This window comes from Cottoperca gobio, chromosome 13 (genome assembly GCF_900634415.1).
Source record: "Cottoperca gobio chromosome 13, fCotGob3.1, whole genome shotgun sequence".
Taxonomy (NCBI): domain Eukaryota; kingdom Metazoa; phylum Chordata; class Actinopteri; order Perciformes; family Bovichtidae; genus Cottoperca; species Cottoperca gobio.
In genome coordinates this window covers 19,816,888-19,842,209 of record NC_041367.1, presented here as the reverse complement: position 1 = coordinate 19,842,209, position 25,322 = coordinate 19,816,888, and the positions used below count along the sequence as shown (strand labels likewise).

At 40.7% G+C, this 25,322-nt stretch overlaps 1 protein-coding gene across 1 annotated transcript in view; it reads right to left on the bottom strand.

Annotated features, from left to right (window-relative positions):
• Positions 1-3,777: 3,777 nt before the first annotated feature.
• gpr4 (G protein-coupled receptor 4) overlaps positions 3,778-25,322 on the bottom strand; it is a 44,815-nt gene continuing 23,270 nt past the window's right edge. The window contains exons 2-4 of the mRNA XM_029447229.1: positions 9,010-9,764; positions 6,390-6,654; positions 3,778-5,559 (exon numbers count right to left, since the gene is read on the bottom strand). Of these exons, the coding sequence (XP_029303089.1) occupies positions 4,838-5,559; positions 6,390-6,654; positions 9,010-9,138 (1,116 nt within the window). The 5' untranslated portion in view covers positions 9,139-9,764 and the 3' untranslated portion in view covers positions 3,778-4,837. The remainder of the gene's footprint in view (positions 5,560-6,389; positions 6,655-9,009; positions 9,765-25,322) is intronic.

The window sequence follows — 25,322 nt, the reverse complement described above, 5'->3', positions numbered from 1 at the left end:
CCCAAATGAGGACAGGTTGTAAATATATCGTTCCCTCTGATGTGCGGAGTAACAATGGAAAGAACACGCACACACTGTCAAAAACACACAAGCACAAACAATGCACTCACACACACACACACACACACACACACACACACACACATATTATATCATACAAGTTGTCCCGTCATTCATTAGCTGTGCAGCTCTGGGAGTCTAGAACAGGACGGAGTGAAGAGTGAAGAAGGTGACTTTGTGTTGGCAGCATCCCAAACGAGGGGATACTTGCAGTGCTGCAGGAGTATGCAGAGTTCTTGGTCCAAAGTCTCTGATTTGTAGCATTTAGTGCACGAGTACCCCCCCCCCCCCCCCCCCAACCCCCCACCTGAATTTGTCAAGCCTGTTGACACACCACCAGAGTGTTTTCTATTCTGCCATCTCACTGATATACTACAGCTTTCATTATGTTTAAGATCTCAGTGTGATTCCAATGAACTGGGTCAAAACAATGTGTCATCCAACCCTGTTTAATATGATTTAAAAGAGAGAAAAGCAGCAACTCTAAATATTTAAGAGGCTAAAAAACCTACTTTTTCTGCCATTTTTGCATTAAAACATTAATAACGATTAATCGATTATCAAAATAGTTGCGATTATTTTTCGAATATAAGATTCAAGGAATGACACACTGATATACTTTAGCTTCTTATTTTACAGTTAATGTTACTAATTATCTGATGTGCATAGACTAATACCGGCAGAGTTAACATTTTGAGATCCACAACAATCCTGTTTTAATGTGTTACGTATCTGTATGTAGATGTTAGGCGATTCATTGTTCTTCAAATAAGATGGTTGTCCATTTCCTTAAAAATATCAATATACATCTTTAATTTGAAGGAGTACATGGTTTGTAAGGAACAAAACATTCACTTTAAACAAGCCAGTCAGCAAGTCAGAGGCCTCCCACATTATGCGTATTCGACTCACAAGGGTGGACCAGGAAGGGGGTGCAGCCATTGTATCAGGATGGCTGTGGCCCCCAGATGCCACCCCTTGGCGGTCTAAAGTAGTTGGTGATAATGCCTCTGTGACCAGGATGTCTGTCTATATCTCAAATCAAATCTATTTATATAGCCGAATTTCATAAATGATACATTTGTCTCAGTGTGCTTTACAACACCCTCTGTCCTTAGACCCTCGCACAAGTGAAAACTTCCTAAAAGAAACCCCATAATTAAAAGGCGAAAAATGGAAGAAACCTCAGGGAGAGCAACTGAGGAGGGATCCCTCTCCCGCGTGCAATAGATGTCGTGTGTACAGGATAAACAACATAGTACAAATATAACATTTGACAGAAAATGATGTTGTGTTGAAAAAGAGAAAGTTTGGATGAATCCAGGAAAATGTCAAAAAGGCTTCCCGGTGTCCAGCAGGACCAGGGCAGCAGGCGCAGCCACGATTCATGATCCTGACGTAAACTTTATCAGTGGCAACCTGCCACATGAGACACAGACACTCCGGGATGATACCCCGGATGATGAGTTAGTAACATACATTTACATAAATGCATACAGATAGAGAGGGAGAAGAAGAGAGGTAGGGGAGGAGAGAGGACGAGAAGGAAGAGAGCAGGGAGGTGTCCCCCGGCAGTCTAAGCCTATAGCAGCATAACTAGGGGCTGATCCAGGGCAAACCTGAGCCAGCCCTAACTATAAGCTTTATCAAAAAGGAAAGTCTTTAGCCTACTCTTAAATGTGGAGAGTGTGTCTGCCTCCCGAACACAAACTGGAAGCTGGTTCCACTGGAGAGGAGCTTGATAGCTGAAGGCTCTGGATATATATTTTTGGATATGTTGGCCTTTTGTATTATCTTTCTAAATATGTTTGGCTAAACTTTCTGCCCTGTCTGACTTATTTTTACCGACATCATTCCCAGCACAATGTTCTTATAACTGTAGAGATTAGGGGAAAAAGGAAAATTGAATAGATAAAAAGGAAAACAGAATAAGATGATAAAACAAATCCATCCAGCTGCTGCTTCCATGCAGCTTTTTCAGTTTGTAGGTGCCAAACAAACAAACACGGATAGAAGCAAGGTTTCGAATGCATCATTTATTTCTCACTGACATTGTTGGTGAACAAATACACATTTTGAAGCCTGGTACCTCCTCTCTCAGACAAACATGCAGATGCACAACCAAAGCAATGGTACACAGCAACCTTTAGGGAAACACTGACGAGCTGAAAGTGCCCAAAATACCTGCCTTAACATCATTGCACTGAGCAGAGGAATGCTTTCATGCCAAGTCAACATAAAAATAAATGTTTCCAAAACATTTCTCACCCTTACAATTTAATTGTTGGCCAATGGAACTGCAACATGGAGACTTGCTGTCTGTCACCATGAAATTCCTGTGTGGGAAAGGAGTTATTTGAGTCGTGATGCTCCACACAAGGAAAGTCTGTATGCCATTATTTATATAAATATATAATATATATATATATATATATATATATATATATATCTGAACATACAGCAGGACATTCTGTAAACAGACAATCTGTTGAAATGATGTTACCAGTGATTTGCAAAAAACAGTAAAAAGCAAAAGAAAGTGCATATAAGAGCAAACAAAAATTCAAGCTGACAGCTACAAACTTGATTTTAGAAGTTAAAGATGCCTGACAGCTGTGTCCGGTCTGCAATGACACCTATACTTCTTTATGTACAGTAATCCTATGTTGTAGAAGCAGCTATTTTAAGTGTTGGGACCCCAAAGAAGATGTTTGGTCACTTTGTGTTGGATTTACTGTGAAAACAAGCTGCCAACTAAGAAAGGGAACATCGTTCAGGTCAGTGTTATATGAAATCATGGGCAATACATGAAAACATTTTGAGACCTTTTTTTCCAGGCCCTGATGGGGCTTACTTGACATTTGGAGACTCAGTAAGTATATTAAATGTAAAGTATGGCAGCTAATCCAGTGTTGGAGGACCAAAATTGTCAGTTATATTAACGTTAAGAGCAATCAGCTCAGATCATGCTCACTGTGAAACATGTTTGTTTCACTGCTTTAATGGTGCCACATACCATCATGGCTGCTGCCACAGATGTTGTAACCACTGGAGATGGTTTTATATGGATATCAAATTAAGTATTTCTTAATTTCCTCATCACACTTTTGACATCACAGAGAAATGTCTCAATGCATTTCCCTAATGTGAAACTGTTAGAGAGTGGAAGAGAAGGAATTTAGTAATGTTGCCTTCAGGGAAACGTAGATCTGAAAGCGTTGTGCAATTTGTGTGAGGAGAAAAATTGACTGAACATGAAAAAGACAGTGTATATGACAATATATCATTTAGGAAGTTTGGGAAGGTTAGAAGGTATCTGTCTGAAATAGGAATGTAAACAGTATCCGGTGAACTGTGGATAGCCTTTACCAAAGCTCGACCATGCAGTATAGATTCATGGTGGTCGAGAGATGGTTGTCTGGCAACACAGTTTCAGTAAAGGCTGTGTGTTCTGCTCTACAGTGCTCTCAACATAATGTAGTTAAAGTAACTGATACATTTGACTTTCAAACTGAGCTCAATGAAGGATTTTCTTGTGTCATCTCTGAGTTGTGCCTGTGGTAAAAATGAAAAAAAAGAGAAAAACATTGCTCACATTACATAAGAGACACTTCTACTCTAAGCCTTCTTGCTGTCACAGTTACGAGCTGAGGTACTTCATACTTCAAGGCTTCATTATTTTCTTCAAAAAGCTAATACAACGGTTTAAGACATTTCCAACAAGCATTAAAAATGTTTTATTGACCGGTAATATACAATCTTTTTTATTACCATTCTGCTCTTCTTCCATATTCCAAAGTGGTGCATTTGGGCGTCAAACCCCAATCTTCTGCAACTGCCCTTTGTCAGGTAGGGTGTCCATGCAGTCTGAATCCAAAGGTGTCTTCTCTCAGACCACTGAAAATACTCAGTCATGCAGAATGTTGTCTGTTTAAATAATTCCACTTAAATATTCAAGAACGTCTTCTTAGGCATTGTAAATAACTCCTGGCACAATGGGTAGATGTCCACATGGTGTTTGATAAGATCCCTATTAGCCACACCAGTGAGATGACTGTAGGGATGTCAGCTGGTTTGTTAATCTGTTGGTCCAACACTTTGGTCCAGATGAAAATATCTCAACATCTACTGGATGGATTGGGATGACATTTGGTCCAGACATTTGTGGTCCACTGAGGCTGAATGCTGATGACTTTGGTGATCCCCTGACCAGCTGATCCAACACTCTATGAGGATCCCTCTGAAGCTAATGAATCCAGTCATTAGCTGCACTCTGGAATTAATGATAATATAGCATGTTTGCATGTTAACATGTTAACATGCTAACATTAGCGTGCAGCGCAGCTGTGTAGAGGCTGACAGACTACAACTTGAAGTATTGAACGTTACACTAAATCAGCAACAAAGAACTGAGCCTGACAAGCTGTCAGTGTCAATGGGCTAAGATGGTCACCGTACAAAAGATACCAAACTTTCATATGCTTTCCTTACTAGTGGTAAAGATCTAACAATAGCCAAGTAGTCTCTCCATTTTCCCTTCACCCAACAATTGTGTTTTCTGGTGTCTGAACAGACAATATGTCTTGTTTATTTTATAAATCTCTTTCCCATGCTGGCTTGTTAATGTGACATTTAATGGAAGCTTTTACACCAAACATCTACAGCCTCATAAATGCATCTAATTTCAGGGCAGATCACATCAGACCCTGTGAGTGGGGCTTCCTCCATCCACTTAGCTGAGCAGTTTGTACCTCTTACAGTATGCTCCAGCTTGAAGTCACTTCCTAACGCTGAGGATGGTCATCTGTAGACACTCCTCCTTCAGAGCCACCAGTTCTGTCTTGTAGCTGCTTGTCTTGGCTCCATCAGCGTACACACAAGGCTGCTTCTTAGCTGACAGCGGCGTTTCCACAGTCACTGAACCAGCGTTGAGTATGTCGCCGTGTGATGGTGAGGAAGAGGAGCCCCTGTTGCAAGCTGCAGAAAGTAAAGCTGAGAGTGCTCGACCAACGTCGTGTCTCGCCCCCTCGTTGACGAAACAGTACAAAATGGGGTCGGCGACGCAGTTGAGGCTGGTTAGCGCCAACGATACATGGTACGCTGCAAACAAGCTTTCCTCTGAGCCGCAGTCACATGGCTTCCTTAGAAACATGACACTCCGCACCAAGAGGAGGATGTGGTACGGTCCAAAGCAGAGTAAAACGATCAGGATCAGACTCAACGCCAGACGCTGAATTTTGGCCTTTTCCTGACGCTCTGTTGAGACATTGCAGCGCACTGCTGCCAGGATCCCACGGTAGGCCACAAGCATGGCTGTCCATGGAGCAAGGAAGCCCAGAAATGTCCTGTAGAGGTTCATCCCTGCCACCCAGTCCTGCATGGGATACTTCTCAAAGCAGAAGGTGTGGTTGAACCGATCCTGGAAGAGCTCATCGTGGAAGAGAGGAGCAGAGTTGGCTACGATTTCAATTATCCACACCATGGCGCTGACCAAGACAGCTGCAGGAAGTTCAGGAGAGGAGAGGAAAGAAGAGGCGTGAGACATTTTCCACTTTGCATTCATTTCCATTCCTGTAGCCTGTTTCAATACTGTACTTTATTGAAATAAAATGGGGTGCTCTTGGAATAAGACACATAAACCCCGCTAATAGAGAGTCCTCGGCTTTCAATTGATTGATTACAACATGTAGTAACCTAAGCAATCACTAATTTCACTAAACAGTAGACCATCTGGTTTGGACAAAAATGTTATCCATGAGGATACAGTACCTTTATGAAATGGTATTTTAGAGCAGTCACCCATATGAAGAGTTTCATTTTGTATTTCTGAAAATATTAGCCTGGGGCCATGTTTATAATGTGCATATAATTACGTTTTATTAATAAATAAAGTCATTAATTTAGCAGACGTCCTCGTTTGGTTAGTTATTTATAAAAACTTATTTTGAAATGGAAGTGATCTTATCTCTAGACAAACTGAATTTCCTGTTATGTCAGGGAATGTCAAATTTGAAGACACACATCCTCTCCGGTCTCAGCTGCAGCACAGTTTTGGGAACTAATAGTCAAATGCAATATCTTAATCCTGCAAAAACAGGATGAGATGCAGTACTCCACATGTCAAATTTGAAAGTAATGACCTGTTCATTGATAAGTTAATTGCTTTTTCTCCACATACATGTTTTATTTTAGATTCATCCATCAGAAGTCCTAATGACACAAATAGACCTCTTGAACCAGGCTTAACTAAGCATATTAGTTTTTATGTGAATGTGTATTAGGGTGGCTATATTATTAAAGAAGGATAGCCCATCCTTAACCCAGCATACCTGTTTTGATTCGTCGAACCTTGGCAAAGCGCAGAGGATATGCCACAGCCAGGTACCTGTCCAGTGATATACAGCAGAGGAAGGCGATGCTGACGTAGATGTTAGTGTAGAAGATGAAGCCGAATAGCTTGCAGCTCTCCTGACCGTGGATCCAGTCATCGTGCTGTAGAAAGTAGTCGATCCACAGAGGAAGAGTGATGATATAGAGGAGGTCAGCCACTGACAGATTGATCAGGTAGATGCCGAGCTCATTGCGTTGCCGTACCTGGAGGGAGGAATGTGATGAAGGGAAGGAGAAGAAAGATGAAGGGAGGAAAGAATAGGGAGGCAGGAGGGAGAGATGGGAGAGGGGTGAATATTTCAATTCAAAGGGGAAAATGGACGAAAACATTTGTAAGGATAGACACAGGTGGACAGATATTTTGGCGGCGGCAGTTAAACGTGTCCACTGTTTGGTTTCCATTAAGTTTTTCTAATTTGATTTGTCAGTACTTGGATTGGAATCAAGCCACAAGCAGACAGCTCTGTTTCCCATGCAGTATTGATATTACAATGTTAATATTTAGGCAGAACTGCCCTGGTAAGTTAACAGCATGTCAAGTATGTTTTGGATTCAGTTCAGGAGTCATCACACTGGTGGCTCTCACCCCGGCTTTGAAAAGTGAAACCGATACAGAAGTGCATTAAACCTGCATTCTTACTGATGGCCAGCAGGGGGAGAAGAAGAAGTCCGGTTGTATAGAAGACTTGATTTATTACCTCAGTAAACATTTTCTTGACGAGTTTATAGTCTTAATCGTTAGTTTCAAGTCTTCTTCAGTACAGCAGATGTTCATTTAGTAAAGTTTGGTCCTATTTATAGTAAACGACGATAAAGCAGCGTATGCTTTATGGTGGGGCTATTTTGTGATTGACAGGTCGCTACCACACAGTATCCCAATTAGGTGCACTTTGTATTTTCTTCTTACAACTTTAACTCATTCACAATGTGTTTACATGAAAGTCAATTGTAACATGTTTGTTGTTCTCCACCCGCCGTCTCACTTCTGGTTGCAAAATAACAAGATGGCGATGGCCAAAACACCAAACTGGAGGCTTCAAAACCGTAATCCACAAACTAATGGGTGATGTCACAGTGACTATGTCCACTTTTATATACAGTCTATGCTCTCAGCAATGCAGTTAATGCTTAGAGCACTGGAGCGTGTTTGGGAACTATATTAACCATAATGTGCCTATAACACAGTGCACCTGTGCCAAGTCGTGCTGTGCTTGGGCCAGGGAGTTTGAAATTTGGAGTGGCCTTGATGCTAAAATGGATATAAAAGTTAAAATAAGTTCAAATGTCACTCGCTTTTATGAGTTGGTGAACTTGCATGAATGAAAAGTCAATAACAATTATGTCTGCTGCTGCCAAAGAGAACTGACAAGTCTGTGGGAAACACTGGAAATATTTAATGCTGTATGGGAAAATATCCCCAGTGCTCTGTTGACTGTATGTAGCGAGCCATGTCAGACATGTTACTCAACCTTAATGTCTTGATGACAGGTGCAGGAGTTTTGAAGTTGCATGCGCCCCTTTAGTAAGCTCAGTCTGTTGCTTTTCCAACGGTTTCAAATTTATTTCAGTACAAATAAAGGTCTGTGGAAGCACTGTCAATGAATCAGTATTGAATCTGCTTAATGAATTCAAACCATTTTGCAGCCCGTATAGAATGTTTAGGTTCAGAAGTAGTGTATCCTCCTAAGACCCGGCAATTCATTTTTAACCTCTGTACTGTGAAAAGCACATCTTGGGATTTCCAGTGATGTAATGCACACGGGGGTATCGTCAGATAGCACATTGGGAATTGCAGCAAGTTTTATGGCAGTAAGGAAGGTCAAATTTATAAAGATTTATTGACTCTGTTATTTATAAGGATACTGTTTCTGTATTAATGAGTCTTAACTATATTCTATTAAGATTTTAGATGTGTGTGTTGATTTTAGTTTCTTCATACATTTTCCATACTTCAGGAAACAGGACGGAGTGTTTTTGTTAAAAGGATATTGAGGGAGATTCAGACATTGTGCTGTGAGGAGATGAAGAGGAAGAGCGGCAGGCAGTAGATGAGGTTTGAAAATGAGTTATATATTTGTTTCAAAAATTCATTAGAATAAAAAGCACATGTATTATTTTATTTTTAACAAATGGTGCGTTTTGGGGGAAAAGAATGACGCGATGTCCACAACAAGGGACATGTTATAAAAAAGTAATCACAATAATCAGACTTGCATCCCAATTACTTAAATAATGTAAAAAACACATAACAATTATAAAACCTTTTTTCTTCCGGGTCTTATGAGAGTATTAAAGTAAAATATAATCAGACCTAAAACGTATAAGATTATTTATATGATATTTGTCTAAATGCCTGCAGGAAAGTTGTTCACATTGCTCTTTAAAAAAAATTGAATAAACATTTATTCAGCGATTCATTAGATTTTAAACTTTACAAATCTGGGTATTTTTTACCAACTTGAAACCAAACCGGCTGTCAGAAGTGTGTGTGTGTGTGTGTGTGTGTGTGTGTGTGTGTGTGTGTGTGTGTGTGTGTATGTGTGTGTGTGTCCTCCTCACCTGCATGTAGGCAGCCCACAGGGCCATGCAGTTAGTCGGCAGCCCCAGAACGATGACTATGATATAAAGCGTCGGCTGGAAGAACTGGTCCACTTTACTGTCCACATCACAGAACGAGATGTTGCACATTGTCCTGTGTGTGTGTGTGTGTGTGTGTGTGTGTGTGTGTGTGTGTGTGTGTGCGTGTGTGTGTGTGTGTGTGTGTGTGTGTGGCTCGTCTCAGCTCTGAGTGTGCCTCTGTAGTTTTATTATATTCCAGCTCCAATAGTTTGACAGTGACATGCCGACTCTACGGTCCTGCTCAGCTACCACACGGCTGTCCGACATTGAGCTGTAATTTCCGGGGCATTTCATGGTTCTCGTTTCTTAAAACACTGTCCTTCTCGCTAGGGGGCCTTCCCAATTCCTACACCTCTCTCATGCTTTAAAGCCAGCCCCTGCGTCCCTCAGCATAGAGGAAAAGAGGAGAAGAAAGGAAGGAACGAGGGATAAAATGTGGTGAAATGAAAGCTGCCTTATCGACGCTGTGCCAGGCCTCCTGCCTGGACAGGACCTCATCAATCTTTTAGAGATTAGAGGTCTGCCAGGTCTACTGTAAAAAGGAGCGGCTGAACATCAATGTGTGTGTGTGCGTGTAGCTGTGTGGGTGTGTCTCAAGGTCCCGTTGACACACAAAACTCCTCCGGGATGCTCGCATTAAAACACAGGACCTTACACAGCTTTAGCACTCCGGAGACGAGAGGACCGTTGAACATCTGCAAGAGAGGAAGAGGGAGAGACCATTACATGATGATGCTTTTCAATTAAATGTCAAATAAAACAAAATTAAGAAAAACATTTTTGGTTAATTTCAGTGGAATAAATTGGTTTATTGCATTTATATTCATGACCTGAGTTGTGTTGCCTAAACCTAACCAAGTAGTAATGTAACGTAACGTAACGTTAACCACGTTATGAAGTCTATCAGACTACCCTGTACGTTGAAAGATTGCGCTAAATGGGGTACCAGTGTTTCCCACAGGATTCTGTGAGACCATGGTGAGTTAACATTGGACCTTTAACGATGGGAAGACATTTACATTTTAAAGTTAACTGCATCCATCTGGTGCACTTTGAGAGAAAATGAAGAGGTTAGATCTATGAAGACTTTGTGCTCTTGTAAATCATTTCTAGATAATAATGTTGTGCTCTATAAACAATTGAATCAAAAACACATTGGTTGTACAGAATTGATATACACATCTAATCCACTCCCTCTGCATATTGCCCCCAAATATTTTCAGTTCATCATGAAACTGTGGCGCGGAAAATTTGATTATGGTAGGCTGTCAGAATCTAGCAAATTAATATGAAACGCTGGGGGTATCCAGTGTGTCGAAAAGTGACACTGTTGGGAGTGTAATCTGTAAAAACAAGTCTTTACTATTGGGTAGTGGTCCCAGCTCCTTATCAGAACTGAATTACTCAAACCCAAAGACCATTCCAACATGTGAAAGTACAACGTGGATGTCTTGTGCGTGATTTTCTACACATTGCGCTGACAGTTTTGGGTATCTTTAGAAACTGACCGCTGACCAAGCTGCCATATTCAATGAGAATTGGCAACAGCATGAGCTGCAATGACTCAAGTTAAATTAAACACGATGCTCTTTGTGCAGTGATTTACATTCTCCAGAGCTCATACCAGCCAGGAATGCAGAAATAGAAACAGGAAATCCTTCAAGACCAGTTTGTCCTTCATTTTGCCCTGTCAAATGCCAAACTCTCCTTACGCTTCGACCATTAAACTTTGTGATTCATTTCCGGTATTTATTTGCTCTGCTCTACAGTTTACATATACTTTGAACGCACTACAGCTTCTTGTCACAAGACTCCGATCTGACGTTTTTATGCATTTTGTTTGGTTATTTGAAGTGAATGGAATCGCTCTTACAGTGAAAACAAGATGAAGTGAAGCAGCAGACTTTTATCTGGGTGACATTTGTATGGAGACTTTCTAACATCTGGTATGATAACACAGAACACTGACACGCCGTACGGCACTAAAAGTGTGCAAACAAAGAGTCCAGGACATATGATGAGTATTATGTAAGCCTTCATATAAACATGACCTGAATATGCATGTAGAGTAGGGAGAGAGAGCAGAAAGTTTCTGTTTCACTTTTCAGCTTCTCACTTTCCACTCTGAGCTAAGTTGTTGCTTATATATCTTGGATCGCCTCGATATTTTTTCATATGGCTGATATAATTCCACACATGCTTTCCTTTAACATGTTTTTGAGCACTGTGAACTGCCTTCCTCCAGAGTTTACGTATGTGTCAGCCTCTTTTCATTCCTCTTAGATCGATAGAAATCACAAATAACTGTAAATATGTTTTTAGCCTGAAGAGCCATCAGGATGTTGCAGCTTTTTGACGTTTCAGTGAAATATTGATCATAGAAAAGCATTTATTTCAAATAAAATAATATTAACTCAGTCCTGCTAGAACCCACCAGAGGCTGTTTCTTATTATCTTTAGAAATAAACACTCGTTCATGGAATCAGAATTCTTCATATGGCGGGGGTGTTTGGTGCTGGGGTGGACATTTCCACAAGATCACCAAAGTTCCTCCTCTGTGGACCATGACTATCCACAGAAAATGTCATGGCAGTCTGGCCAGTAGTTATCTTGTATATAATTTGACCCAAATGTGGCACTAATGGAAGGTCAAGTTATCACAGCTGTCCTCTGTGGACCAGCAATTTTCATTGTAAAAATCCAATTTGATGGTGGCAATACTTAGGGTTGGGTATTAATAATAATAATAATAATAATAATAATAATAATAATAATAATAATAATAATAATAATAATAATAATAATAAAAATAATAATAATAATAATACATTTTATTTATAAAGCGCTTTTAAAAAGTACTCAAAGATGCTTTACAGTATTGTTTGGATTTTAACGATTCTGATTCCTGTTCTTAACGGTTCTTCATTTTGATTCTTTGAGGGTCACTTGCTTATTTCACAGAAGCAAAAAAGCCTATTTAATAAAAACCTTTAATAAAATGTATATTCACCATTCACTTCATAAGATTTATGGAACCTGTAAATCAAATGAATGCAGTTAAATTTGGTTGCTGTTATTAGGTAAAATTCAGTTTATTCTTTTGTTCAATCACAAGTTTGTTCTGATTGGTGCAATTTGAGAAGTTACAAATGTCCCCGGTCTCCCCTACTGTAACACTGAAACCTGCCGAAGTGACGCAGACAGGGTCCAACATACGGCAGCAGTATACACAATCAGCCAGCTGCCCGATCGCGTCACTGATTGCAAAAGTAAAAGAATAATAATCAGTTCATTCAGATCATTTTCCAGACCTTGCTTCATGAGAGACAAACTGACATCTTCAAGTATTGAACCAATATGCTCAGCGCATACAATTCTATACTAGTTGATTTCATGTTTCTTTATTCTTTTATTTTGGCACATTAAACAAGGTTAACTATTAATGTCCCAGTCCTGATCAACTTCCTAGCGGTTTTCTTCCCTACACCATCAATGCTTGGTTTGTATACATTTTGTGGGGGGCAGAACAACCACCTTTTATACGTCATCACTTTTGCTATGAACTTTGGGAAAGTCCCTCAAGAAAGTCTACAGATATACAGACTCACAGAAAGAGCTCATAATGGCTTCAAAAAGCCCACATCAGAGCCCTGGTGCACTTGATGATTTGACAGTGGGACAGCCCAGCCCTCACACAATTGGCGGGAAGATGTGTGGAGGTTGGGATTGGGTCCATATCAACCCAATAATTGCTCAACCTGGGAGATATATTTCTATAGTATAAGGCAGGCACGCTGAGTCAGTGTTCCTTTCCTGACTTAAAGTCCCAGGAAGAGGCCGCAGAGATGTGCGTCACCACACATCACAACAGTTTAAAGATCTGTGAAGGAAACAGTTTCAGCCTGTGATAAATTACAGTCACTGGTGTGGAACAGTGACTTTGGACAGAGCTGACCCAGAGCCATATTCATACAGACTAACGTGAGCAAACACACTCATGAGTGCAAAGTCATTTCTACAGTGACTTTGTCAAGTAACGCTTTGTTGGAGGAAACACCCATGTTGATAAGCTGGGTCACAACTGGGTCACAACTCTGCTGTAATCTGTTATCACACACTTCAGCCTACAGTGCAGAGATGCTTGACTCCATCGACCTACAATCTTCCCTCAAAACCCTTGCTTGTATTGTAAGGATGCCACATGTTATGATTGTGTCCATGGTTTCCCTGAGGGTCAAGCTGGTCGTAAATGGTCTTGTTTTTCCTTCAAATTCCCTGAAAGGTTTTGTTTGTATTGTTATAATTCCACATAGAGTGAGCGGTGCCACAGCTGTCTCACAAAAGGAACGCTATCAAGTCTAAAAATACTTTTAGTTTTTAGGCTTTTAGGGAAACTTCTCTCGTTTGTCTGAAGGACCTTATTTGTATGTTTTGTTATTATGTTGATAATTCAATAGCAGAGTTCCCTCCAGCAGCCCTGGTGCAAGTAGAAGTTTAACTATTGCGTGTTGTGTGATCATTACTGCCAACATGTAAATCTAAATTCCACAGAAAACAAACGTTCAGTGTAGTGAGGTATCCCTGCCAGTGCACTTGAATGTTCAGACAGTGTCCTGGCTGTCAATCTGAAGTCTGTTAACTGTCAGTTGGATTATAAGTGGTCCATTACAAGTAAAAGTTCTGCATTCATTGTATTACGAGTACAATTGCAATTAAAGTATCCAAATTACTCATTGTATATATTACAGGTATATAGTGAAGAGTTTACTTTTACTCATATCTCCAGTTTTGTGGATTCTCATCCTTTCATGCCGAGAAGGATGGAACAAGGATGGAGAAAAGGAAATATGCAAAAGACCAAAAGACAAAACGGTTGAAAAGATGGAAGAACATAAGAACAACAAAACACGCAGCGATAAAAGAATGAAGGAAGAGAAGAGCGTAAAGTTAAATGTTAAGTAAATTAAAACTACAATGGAACTAAAATATCAGCACAATAAATTGTACTTGAGCCAATGTACTTGTACAATACAATACTTTTTACTTTACATGTTTGGTGTTTTCAACCAGAGCAACTTTCTGAGAATAAAGAAATCATAATATCAAAGACCGGTCAGAAACTAGTTGTAGTGTGAAGTTGTTCGGAAAGACAAAACAAAATGTAATATCTCTCTGCTTCAGCCTGCAGTCACAGCACTTCACAATGAAAGAGCTGCGATCACATCTGTCACCACTGAGCACCACAGATCGACATCACTTCCTCATTGGTTACAACAGTGGGGCCACATGCCAGTGACAAAACAACTGCCAATCAACCTTATCACTTCTTAAAGTCTGCTCTCAGTGGGTGTGTGGAGGGCAGGATGTGATTCTAGATCTGTGCTCACATCAGTCACTTCAGACTACAGGAGGACTACGCTCTGTCCATCAGCTACAGGGGAGAAGTTTTGGGTGCCGTGTTTTGCTCAAGGGCACATTGTCAGTCCTTATTTACCTAACTTAGTATATGACTAACACAGAGTGACATGTATTTTTTTCCCAACGTGTAGAAAACACCACTTGTGTTATCTTTGTCCACCCTGTTCGCAGAAATGTGGGTTGTTCTGTTGATTACAGATGTTTATCACACAGCCTTTGCATGCAATGACAACACGCACGAAACGCTCTGTTGGGGGTTAGCAGCAGCTGACAGGCTCCTCAGCAGTCAAATATTCAACCTGTTTCCGATACAAGTTAACGGAGTCATGACGCTCAATCACAGTCAAACAGGACACACACCTGCAGCGTTTAACTGAAGTGCCCAACTATGGTTGGTGAAGTCATATAGCTCTGGGTATCCAGGAAGAGCCACCACAGTAGGGCAATTATATTGGACAATGGGAAAAACTCGGATGACGTCTAGTCTGATCCGGGCCTCTCAAGTCTTTTTATGTCTACTACTCGCACACGCGAAAACAGACATTTTGGAGCGCGAATCTTGACCCGGAACGTTTTGGTAGAGCACCAGTCGTTCTTAGCCCAGATAGCCGGGTTGATCAAGCTCAATGCAGAACGATTTATGTCTAAATGTATGCCGACATTTAAACATAGTTGAGTACGTCTGTGGAAACATTTTAAACTACAACTGCATCACCCCAATGTGTCAATTAGCAGCCTCCCACTGCAGATTAAGCAATGACTAGTGTTTATCGCTGCGTGTATGCGACCCCACTCACATAGACTTACGTTTTAGAGCATACCAAATTAAAGCATATGGTCAAAGTGCTTGAGCCCCTTGATGTGCCTTCAAGTGTGCATTTTATTCAGTCCGTTGTCCTGCCCTGTATAAACAAGTGCAAGCTGGAGTTCAGGAATTAACAACAGGTCAAAGTCCAATCATGGAGCATTACTGACATTAGTGTTATTTATTTTTGTTGTTTATTTTTTCTTATTGACAATATGCCAGAGTTTGAGTGCATTAACTCTTACAGTAAGAATTATGGCCAGTGAGTCACTGTTAAATGTTTATACGCTAAAGAGGAAAAAAATATATTTTCTGCATTTGTTATTGTTTTGTCCCAGCTGCACAGTCTTCACAGTGGTCATTCACATTCAAAAAGGTTGTACATCTAGTTTTCTTCAAGTAAATTGTAGCACACCACTGTCAACTTAAATACAAATAAAACGTCATTTCACAACAACAAAATGGTGGCTAGAAATATACTGAGAGGCTAGTAAAAACCACTAGCCACAGTTGACAGTAGATGTTCTGCTCCTAAAATTAAGATTCATCTTAAGACATTTTACAAAATACCGTAGCTCACTCTTTGAAATAGTGTCTCGTGTTCCTCAGGCAGCTTTTCTGCTTTCTTGCAAATATTTATTTCCTTCTCTCTCCCTGTGCAGTCCTGTGTTAAACAGATTATTTGCCAAAACCTTCTGTATTTCTGGGCATTTTGTTTTTGTATTAAAGTACATAAAGTACAGTTGTGCAGGGATGTACTGTAACAGAAGGTTTGAGGCCACAGCTCACAGCTGGAATCAGTTCAAGAGGTTTATTAGTGATTAAGAATTAGGAATGTGTGTGTATATGTGTGCGTGCTTGCATACATGCATGTGTGCATGTACAATGGGGGTCTATATCAACCTGTACTGTATCGTCCGGTTCAACACAGCAGCGTCTGATCTGCTGCCAGAGGAGATTAGGTCAAAGCAGCTATGCAGACGTCTTGCTGGTTGTCAACACACACACACACACACACACACACACACACACACACACACACACACACACACACACACACACACACATTTTCTCTCTAACATAGATGTTTTCTCTGTCATATACACTATCTCCACATAGCAACCTGCATATACTACAACTCCCAGAGCAACCAGGAACAATACACAATATAATATGAGATATGACCCACAAGCCAAACAGTCAAAGACACTTCTTTACATACATCAGAGCAATATTACAAGTCAAAATCAAGCTGTCAAAGCAATTTCATTTGTGGTTTGATAACTGTTAGAAAAATATTCTTAGAAGAAACTCACTTAGTCAGGATCAAAGTCGAATAAGGGTTTAATCACTAGTCTTGCAAGAAGGAGCTGAGTTTATACAAACTCACACACGTAAGCTTGTAAGACTGCCGTGTGTTTCTCAGAGGAGTGAGTGTCTCTGCTGTAGTATTTATACGCAGTTCAAAAGTCAGGAAGTCAGGGGGTAGTTTAGGTCAGTCCTTCTTTTGTTTACACAAATGGGGGTTTACAGTGAAGACCTCAATCAACTGAGGAATGTTCTTTGATTGATCCATAGTTCACACCCCTGTCCCCTGCTGTGCTAAACACTCAGTATGTGTATTTTTCTCATCAATAACGATGAGTTGAAGTCATCTGAGTCAACACAAGTCCTGTCGTGTGTCAGTGAGTGAAAGTTATCACCTCACGATAACGTGCTGTAACGTGTGAGATGTCAGACCACATACATGGAGCTCTTGCATCGGCAGGGAAGAAGAAGGAGACTTTGGGGCTAATATTCCAAAACATTTCAAATCTGGAGGTTTTTGTTACCGCAGACGAGGTTTGGTTTGTTTGTCTGACTGTTAGCAGGATAACAGAACATCTACAGGCCCGATGTTCATGAAACTTGGTGGAAGGGTGGAGCGTGGGCCAAGAAAGAACCCATCAAATGTTGGGGGCAGATCTGAATCACTGGGCGGATAAACAGATTATTGTGTTGCGTAACATTGTGAGATAGGGCAAGCCCTTGGCAGAGGTCTGCACTCTCCGAGTGCCCTTGTTTATTTAGTTTGTTTAGATTTTTTAACTTTGTGGTGATGAATTTGTATTGGTAAAAAAACATGGTAACACAACCTCTGGACCTTTGGAACATCACATTTTGTAATATGTATAAACTAATTAATAGGTTCCTGGCTTAGTTTTCTTTTGGTAAAATATATTCCTTGAAACAAACCTCATCTAAATCTTAGTCATTTACCTTGTTAGGAAGATATAAAGTCGACTGTGTGTGTCTGTGTTATAATTCACTGTCCAAACTGAGTTTCCAAACCATGAGAGCGAACACATTTCTTGGAATGTGAGGTCCGGTCCTAACTTGTTGATGAGGATGTTTGAGGGTTGTTAGCCGTTAGTTCCAGTTTATTCCAACTCGGGTCTAATTTTCATCATTTTGGCCATCGTTTCCTTCAGCTATGATAACATTATGCTTCATTTATATACTTTATATACATTATTCTTCCACCATCTGACTTCTTTTTAGTGATGCCGCCATGTTTCTGATGTCATTAGTTAACTTGTTACATAATGTTACCATAACCAAATAAGATGGAATGATTTTGAATTATTCTTTACGATATGATTTTAGGGGTTCAAGTCAAAATGATCTTACGGTAAGGCCTAGGGTTAGAGGGATGGGAATGTAACTTGTCAATGAGGGTTCTCAAAAGTATAAATGTACCCACCGCTGTGCATATCCGTATGTTTTTGTGTTTTGGCAGTAACTGTGCGGCTGTTTGCCAAGCATTCCTGTTGACAGTCAAACAGTGGAAGCAGGAAGACAGTAATGATACACTATGTAACATGTCAACACGCCTTTTACAACTCGGGTCACGTCCAGGACACACACACGCACACAGTCCAGTAACCTCACTACCATCATTAAAATCTCAAAACTGGTGAAAACCAAAACAAATATAATCTTTTTAAGGTGTATACAGCAGACACTAAAGTCACAGGGGAGATTGACGGGATGTTACACCCATTAAAGGCATCTGTTTTCCCAATAAAAAGTGTTGCCATCAATAATGACCTTGAACAGTTCAAGCCTCAGGTACTTAATTGACGTCATCTGTTCAGTGCTGGAGTGTGTGAGGCTGTAGTGTGTGAGGCTGTAGTGTGTGAGGCTGTAGTGTGTGAGGTTGGAGTGTGTGAGGCTGTAGTGTGTGAGGTTGGAGTGTGTGAGGCTGTAGTGTGTGAGGCTGGAGTGTGTGAGGCTGTAGTGTGTGAGGCTGGAGTGTGTGAGGCTGTAGTGTGTGAGGCTGGAATGGCTCACAGGTATAAATAGGAATGACAATGACATATCACCTTACTGTGACGGCGGCAAAACATGTTACAAGTGGACGTGAGGTAATGGTCAAATAATCAATCTATCTGTTTTTGTCATAATAGCAAAAATAAATGGTTGATGAATAAACTAATGTAACCTATGCTTGCATTCCTCTGAGTCGATGTGTTTGTATATACCATCCTAAATCCTTCATGTTAAAGTAGTGTTTCTTTGTAAACCAGCGCACCCAATATACTGTATATGTGATGCTGAACAACCATGCGTCAGTCCTGCTTCCACTGGTAACTCCATGTTTAACGTCACAATGCTATGAATTGTGGGTAACTCCCTCAGACAAAGTGTGCAGAGATGGAAAAAAAACGCAAAGTATCCATAAAGGGCTGAAAGTATTTGCCAGAGAGCCCTCGTGCACTTGACGATTTGACAGTGTGACAGCCCTAGGTCCGGGAACGCGTCGCAAAGTCCGTGAGTGTACATTGAGATTGAGCCTTAGCCTTGTGACCAACCCTCATCACCAGCGTCAGTGACATGCGAGGCTCGAGCCCCAGGGTGTCATGATGCCTACTCTTCATTTTCTTTGGCACAAACCACAGTGGAAACATTGCTTTTAATGTTTATTTTTTTAGATTTGGTTTGTTTATATCTACACTGTGTGATTATAAATGAACCAAACACAAGTCACACGGAGTCACAACTAACTTGTTCCAGGGAGTGTGGGTAACCTTTAACTGTAGGTGCCAGGTAAGAGTTTTGGCACCTAAAAAAGAAAAACAATTGGATTCTAGTCACTGCAGCTTTACCAAACATGTTGGAAGAGTCTGTGCTGTTTTTAACTCTTTCCCTTTCCCTTCAAGTCTTTCTCGCCCTTTTCAAACTCACCCTTCCTCTCCGAGAAACAGCAAGGACGAGAAGTTGAGCTACATTTGATATATTCATCAGGAGTCTTCTGGTATGAGCTGAGGTTCATTAAGTTCATTAGCATCTTGTTTCCTTTGCACCGAGGGCTCAGCCTTGAATGTCAGAAGAAGACACTTGTTGACTGTCACTCCACTGTCACCTGCCCTGTATCAACAATGCTGCAGTGTAGGCAGCCTGCTAATGATGTGTCTGTCCACTGCGCTGTGGGGCGGCTCTGGGGATTTCAAGCAAACCAGATGACGTCAAACTTTCTCTCAGAGCCTCGGCCATTAGACATGTCAAAATGTTTTGAAGCAATATTTCCTCAGCAGTGTTCTTTATCAAGAACACCAATCAGCCTACACTCGTGCTTGGTGGTTGTTATTGGTTTATTCAATCCAGACAACTAAAAATGCTTTTGTTTGACTTTGTGCTGATTGATGGTGGGTCCTGTCAGACCTTTCTCCAGCAACACAATACACAATACTAATCCCAGTGAATGAAGTAAACACTGAATGGTGACTGTGACTGAGAGCATCTTATATCTGCTTTTTAATTCAAAGCACCCCCTGCATCATCTTGAGAGTATTTATTTTTACTTTGAGTGGCTTCATTGTAAAAAGCAAGCGTCCTTGCAGCACTTCAGTGTTTATTAAATTAGCGAGATGCACTGTAATTGCCCACAAATGATGAGATAATGGTTTTGAGTGCTCTGTAATAGCTGAGATGAATGCGCTTTAATTCAGTCAGCAACAAATGAAACTGCTTCAGCATGTTCGGGGGACAGATAAAAAATGGTTTATCACATTTACACCAACTTGTAAATAGGGCCGTATTGAATCGTTGACAATCAAATTCTAAATGAACATCCGAATCCTGCGCAGAATAAGATTCCACTGGTGGCTGCGTATCATTGTTTCTGACTGTTTGTTCCAAAGATTTCCAATCATCTCCGTTAACTTCACGTTGAGTCCTAACCAAAATCAGTTTTTTTCCATTTCAAAAGATCCATTTGAATTACTTTTATGAGCGTTTCTTTGTTCTGGTTGATATGTAATTATGGCCATATTATAAAAGGAGCACAATAAGACTTCAGTCACCATTTTTATCTTGGGTTCCCTTTTATTTGTATTTTGGTTTAAAAGGATTCATCTACCTGAATGTTAACATATCAGGTTTCATGGTTCATGGTTGCTTTTATTGTCACCCGAAGGAGAAAATTGTCCAGGATTAAAGGATTTTACATAATTAAACTCATATGCCCGTTTCACTAAGGTCTGGATGTCACACATGAACCTCCCAATGAACGTAGAAGCAAACCGAAAGCAGTGAGGTTTGTTTTGCACATGAAATTAATGCAAATATGCTTAAATGAATATATTGTTTTGCATTCTCCATTCAAATAATTCAGTGCTATGTTGTATATTCCCAGTTGGGCCTGAAACTGTTTCTTCCAGAACTTTTTGCCTATGATTACAATTTTCCTAAGAGGACATTTTATTATTAATAAATAAATAAATAATAATCAGTGGCTTGATAACTTTACCAACTCCTCTAGGGTCTCACACTGGCAAACCTCTGGTCACAAGCATGCTTCCCTTAGGAACCAGCTGCTGGGACTCAGGCAATAAATACATAAATAAAAGATGAAATGAATCAGTTCTACTGGAGGAACATCTGAACAGGAATTGAAGGAAATTAGGAGGTTTTGTACAGAAACAGTCCAGACTGAGATATGCGGCCTGTCATGTTCATCTGGCTGTGGGTCACTGATCATTACTTTTTATGCAACCCTGGGTGCATATTGTATATCTGGGTCACAACTTGCATCCAGAGCAGATACATTTTTCATAACATTGGCATATTTAGGTGTCGGCTGACAGTGGCAATAAATACAGTTCGGTCGACTCTCACCCTCGTCTATCATACGCTCAGTACATGTTCTCATCGAAGGGAACGTCTACAAGAAAAGTGGAGTTGTGTAACATTTTTAAACTAATCATGTCAGCATAAATAATTGCTTCCATCTGTGTGTGTGAATGAGTGGCAAAGGGAAGTTATTTCCTCTATACAAGTATATAGTATACACAAGTACCCTTTTGTGCAAGTACATTTATGTATCCTATATATATATATATATATAAATTACAGCGGTTGGAGATGGCCTAGTGGTCTAGTGGTACAGCCTCCAAATACTTCAGACACCCGAAGGTGGTGAGTTCAATACGAGGTCTGCCACCATTGTGCCCCTGAGTAAGGCACTTAACCCTGAGCTGCTCCAGGCAGACTGTCCCTGTAGTTAGTTCACTGTGAAATGTGAAATGTGCCTATAAACATTAGGCAATACTGTGTACTATATGGTGGTTAACTTGTATCAAATGCACACGTTAACCCCACACATCACTTGTTATGTATCTGTTATGTTATGTAGTTTGACCAGAAAAGCTTCTCAGAGAAAATAACTGATATTGTGCAGAGGCTGCCGAACCGCTAGTAATGACATCGTGTGGTATTAAATGAGCTTTTGAGGAGATGTGTGTTGGATGTTCGCCTCAGCAACCATCCACTGACAGCTACAGAAGGATGCATCCGCCTCCACACTTCTCACTGAAAGCACGCTTGGTTTTATTCCCTTTGTTCTCTGTTTATCATGGATCAGGCTGGATTATAATCAGTTCTACAACAGCCCCATGTACAGTAAACATAGAATGAAAGATATTGGATGAGTTATTTTTTCCTTCCGATTTAAATCCCATTCAGTGGGTCGGCATGTCATCTCACCAACATAGCGCAGCCCTTGAATGGGTCTGTTTATGCTCTTACTGTTTGTTCAAAAATAGCATTGAACAGACTGTGTTTTGCTATTTGCACATTTTTGTGGACAAAGCACATGAGCCTCTGAAGTAACACCCTGTCTACACCGGAGGCTTTTCACCTGCGAATAAGATACAAAGACGACGCAGCTTTAAATGTAATCATGCTCTACTTTTGCTTTTCTCACGTGACTGAATGCGTAGGAATGTGAAAAAGCACCTGAGTGCTGTTGTGTTGCTTTGTCTACGCAGGCTGCATTGACAAGGAGTTGGCACCGTCCTTATCTGGTATGATATTTGCAATAGGATATCTTACCCACTGTGTGACCGTCTGGCCAATGACATTTGAGCAGTGCCTGTCACCAGCAGAGAAGAGTTTTATCTGATGCTATTTTTCCTTGAGTAAATAACATAAATTGAATAAAGAATAATGGATGTTTACATCTAGTCTTGCTTTTACTCTTAATGTTACGTATGCTTTCTCTATCTCTCTCCTTCTTTCTCTCACACTGTTTGTATTTAAAGAAGTACAATAATTGTGCAAATGGGTTTCCTTCTGCCTGCAGGAAAACATGTGTGACTTTTAAACAAGCATGTGTCTTGCTAGGTTTGTCACTGAGATGGATAATAATAATATTACCCACAATCTTAATCTGTGTCACGGTGTTCAATATCACTTATGAAGCACGTCCGATGGTGCCACCCCACAATATAAATAAAAAACAATCAAATGTGCAGGCAGAGACACATCATCATCAGAGACATCCATAGATTAATGAGATTAATGAAGATTTCACAACAACTTTCACATGGGACCGCCCAAACTCACACAGTGGAGAAACATCTTACATCTGAGCCTTTGACATTGCAGTCAAACCAAAAGCAAATCGCAGAACTATCATAGCAGGTGTAGAAGGGAAAACCACTGTGTGATTAAAAAAGTAGCTTTGCCAGGAAACTGTCATCCTCTGTACATCATCTTGGAGACGTGGTCCAAACTCTTCCACCTCAAACAGGTTCTCCTTCAGGTAGATCTGTTTTGCTAATCAGACCAAACGCAGAACAAGCTTTGTGTGGGCCACGATTACATACAAAGTCAATACAGTGACACGTATAGACACATATTTGTGCCGAGAAATTTGACGGTTTCACGAAAGCCTATCTGCGTTGAGATTCTCCTCCTGTCTTCTCCGATGTTCTGACGATGTTGAATCAGAAATGGAGGGAACCTTATTGCAGCTGTCTGGGGTTGTGGGCATCAAGAACTCGTCGCTGCCATATTTATACCTAGATGACGTTATTTTGGGTGTTAATGGAGCAGCTGAAATGTTAGCATAGCATAGCCATGATTTATCCAAACTCCATTTAGAAAGCAAGCATTTAAAAAGTTGTTTGCTTGTCCTCTTGCGAACATGACAAAGGTGATATTGTTCAGTTTAGTTTCAGGTGGTGTTGATTCAACTCATTTTTGAGGCTGATTCTGATTTCTAATAGATTTTCATACCCATGTATATAATTTAGGACACTTTTCTACCAAATGCGATGCTGCAGAATTGCAATTGTTGATGAGTTGAGTTGGTGACACCCATGTAGCTTGCATCTCAGCTTTTTATTTGTGCCAGCTTTCACAAAACAAGAGACGATGGAATGTAAAACAGTCAAGATTGCCAACAGCGTCAGAGACGACAGTTGGGCTGCGTCTCCTGTCCTCATGGCTCCATGTTTGAGCCAGGCGTCCCAGAGGGGCCCTGACTGTCCTCGGTGTCAGCTCTCATAAGTGTGGTGGGAAAAGCCCCAGCATCATCCTGTCAAACTCTGGAACAATAAACACAGAGAGAGGAGACGAGAGGAGATGAAACGAGGAGAGGAGGAGAGACGAGAGGAGAGGAGGAGAGACGAGAGGAGAGGAGAGGAGAGGAGAGGAGAGGAGAAGAGAGGAGATGAGATGAGATGAGATATCCATGCCAGAAAGTGCAGACACAGTGGCTGGGACAGGCTGAGCTGTGTGTGTGTGTGTGTGTGTGTGTGTGTGTGTGTGTGTGTGTGTGTGTGTGTGTGTGTGATTGGTTGAGTTCCACCTCAGTCAGCCAAACAGCAACTGTTCATTCATGCACAGCAGCCTGCAGATGGCTGATGCTTGATGTTTGTATTTTATTTTATTCCCTGCAGGCTTTGCGTGAGTCTGCCCTGCTCTAACCGTTCTTACTGTAATTCCCCCGAGCACTGTTACTGCAAAAAACTTAGAATTACCGCCCTGCAGTTGTTTACCTCCGCCAACCAGTCAAGTTCAAGCTGCAGTTTACATCCATGTCTGTACAAAATGCCATCACTTGATCCTATTGGACATGTGGGGGAAATTGTCCTAATTAGCATATGAATTCTTGAGTTATAGCCAAAAACTTGTTTTGTGAGGTCACAGTGACCTTGACCACTGTCAAATACATCAAATACTAATCAGTTCATCCGTGCGTCCATGTTGATGTTTGTGCCAAATGTGTAGAATTCCTTGCAGGCGTTCCTGAGATATAGAGTTCACGAGCACGGGACAGACAGACAGATGTACGGACAACCCAAAAACATAATAAATATAAAAAACCTAACACATCAAATAAACACACAAAGCTCAGCTCTTGTACAGATGCTCCTCCCAAACCCACATGTGGAACTGAAACCGTATTTTGTTGTTACATTAATCATATTATAAATATGAAAGATGTAGTGAACGAGAAGCCCTTCTGACTCCAGTGATGCTGCTGCATCACTGCTGCAGAGCGGATATTTGTGTGAAGAATCCTGCCTAACCAGTTGTATGACAACGATGTGACTCAATCTGTTGGCGCTCACAAGGAGGAAGTCATCAGTTTAAATGAGGTGTTTTTGATAGCGATAAATTGCTGAAAAAAGACGTATGTTTCTTACTTTCTTTCTTTATGTCAGCTGATGAGACGAGGGGCATGTCTCACGCACAGCGT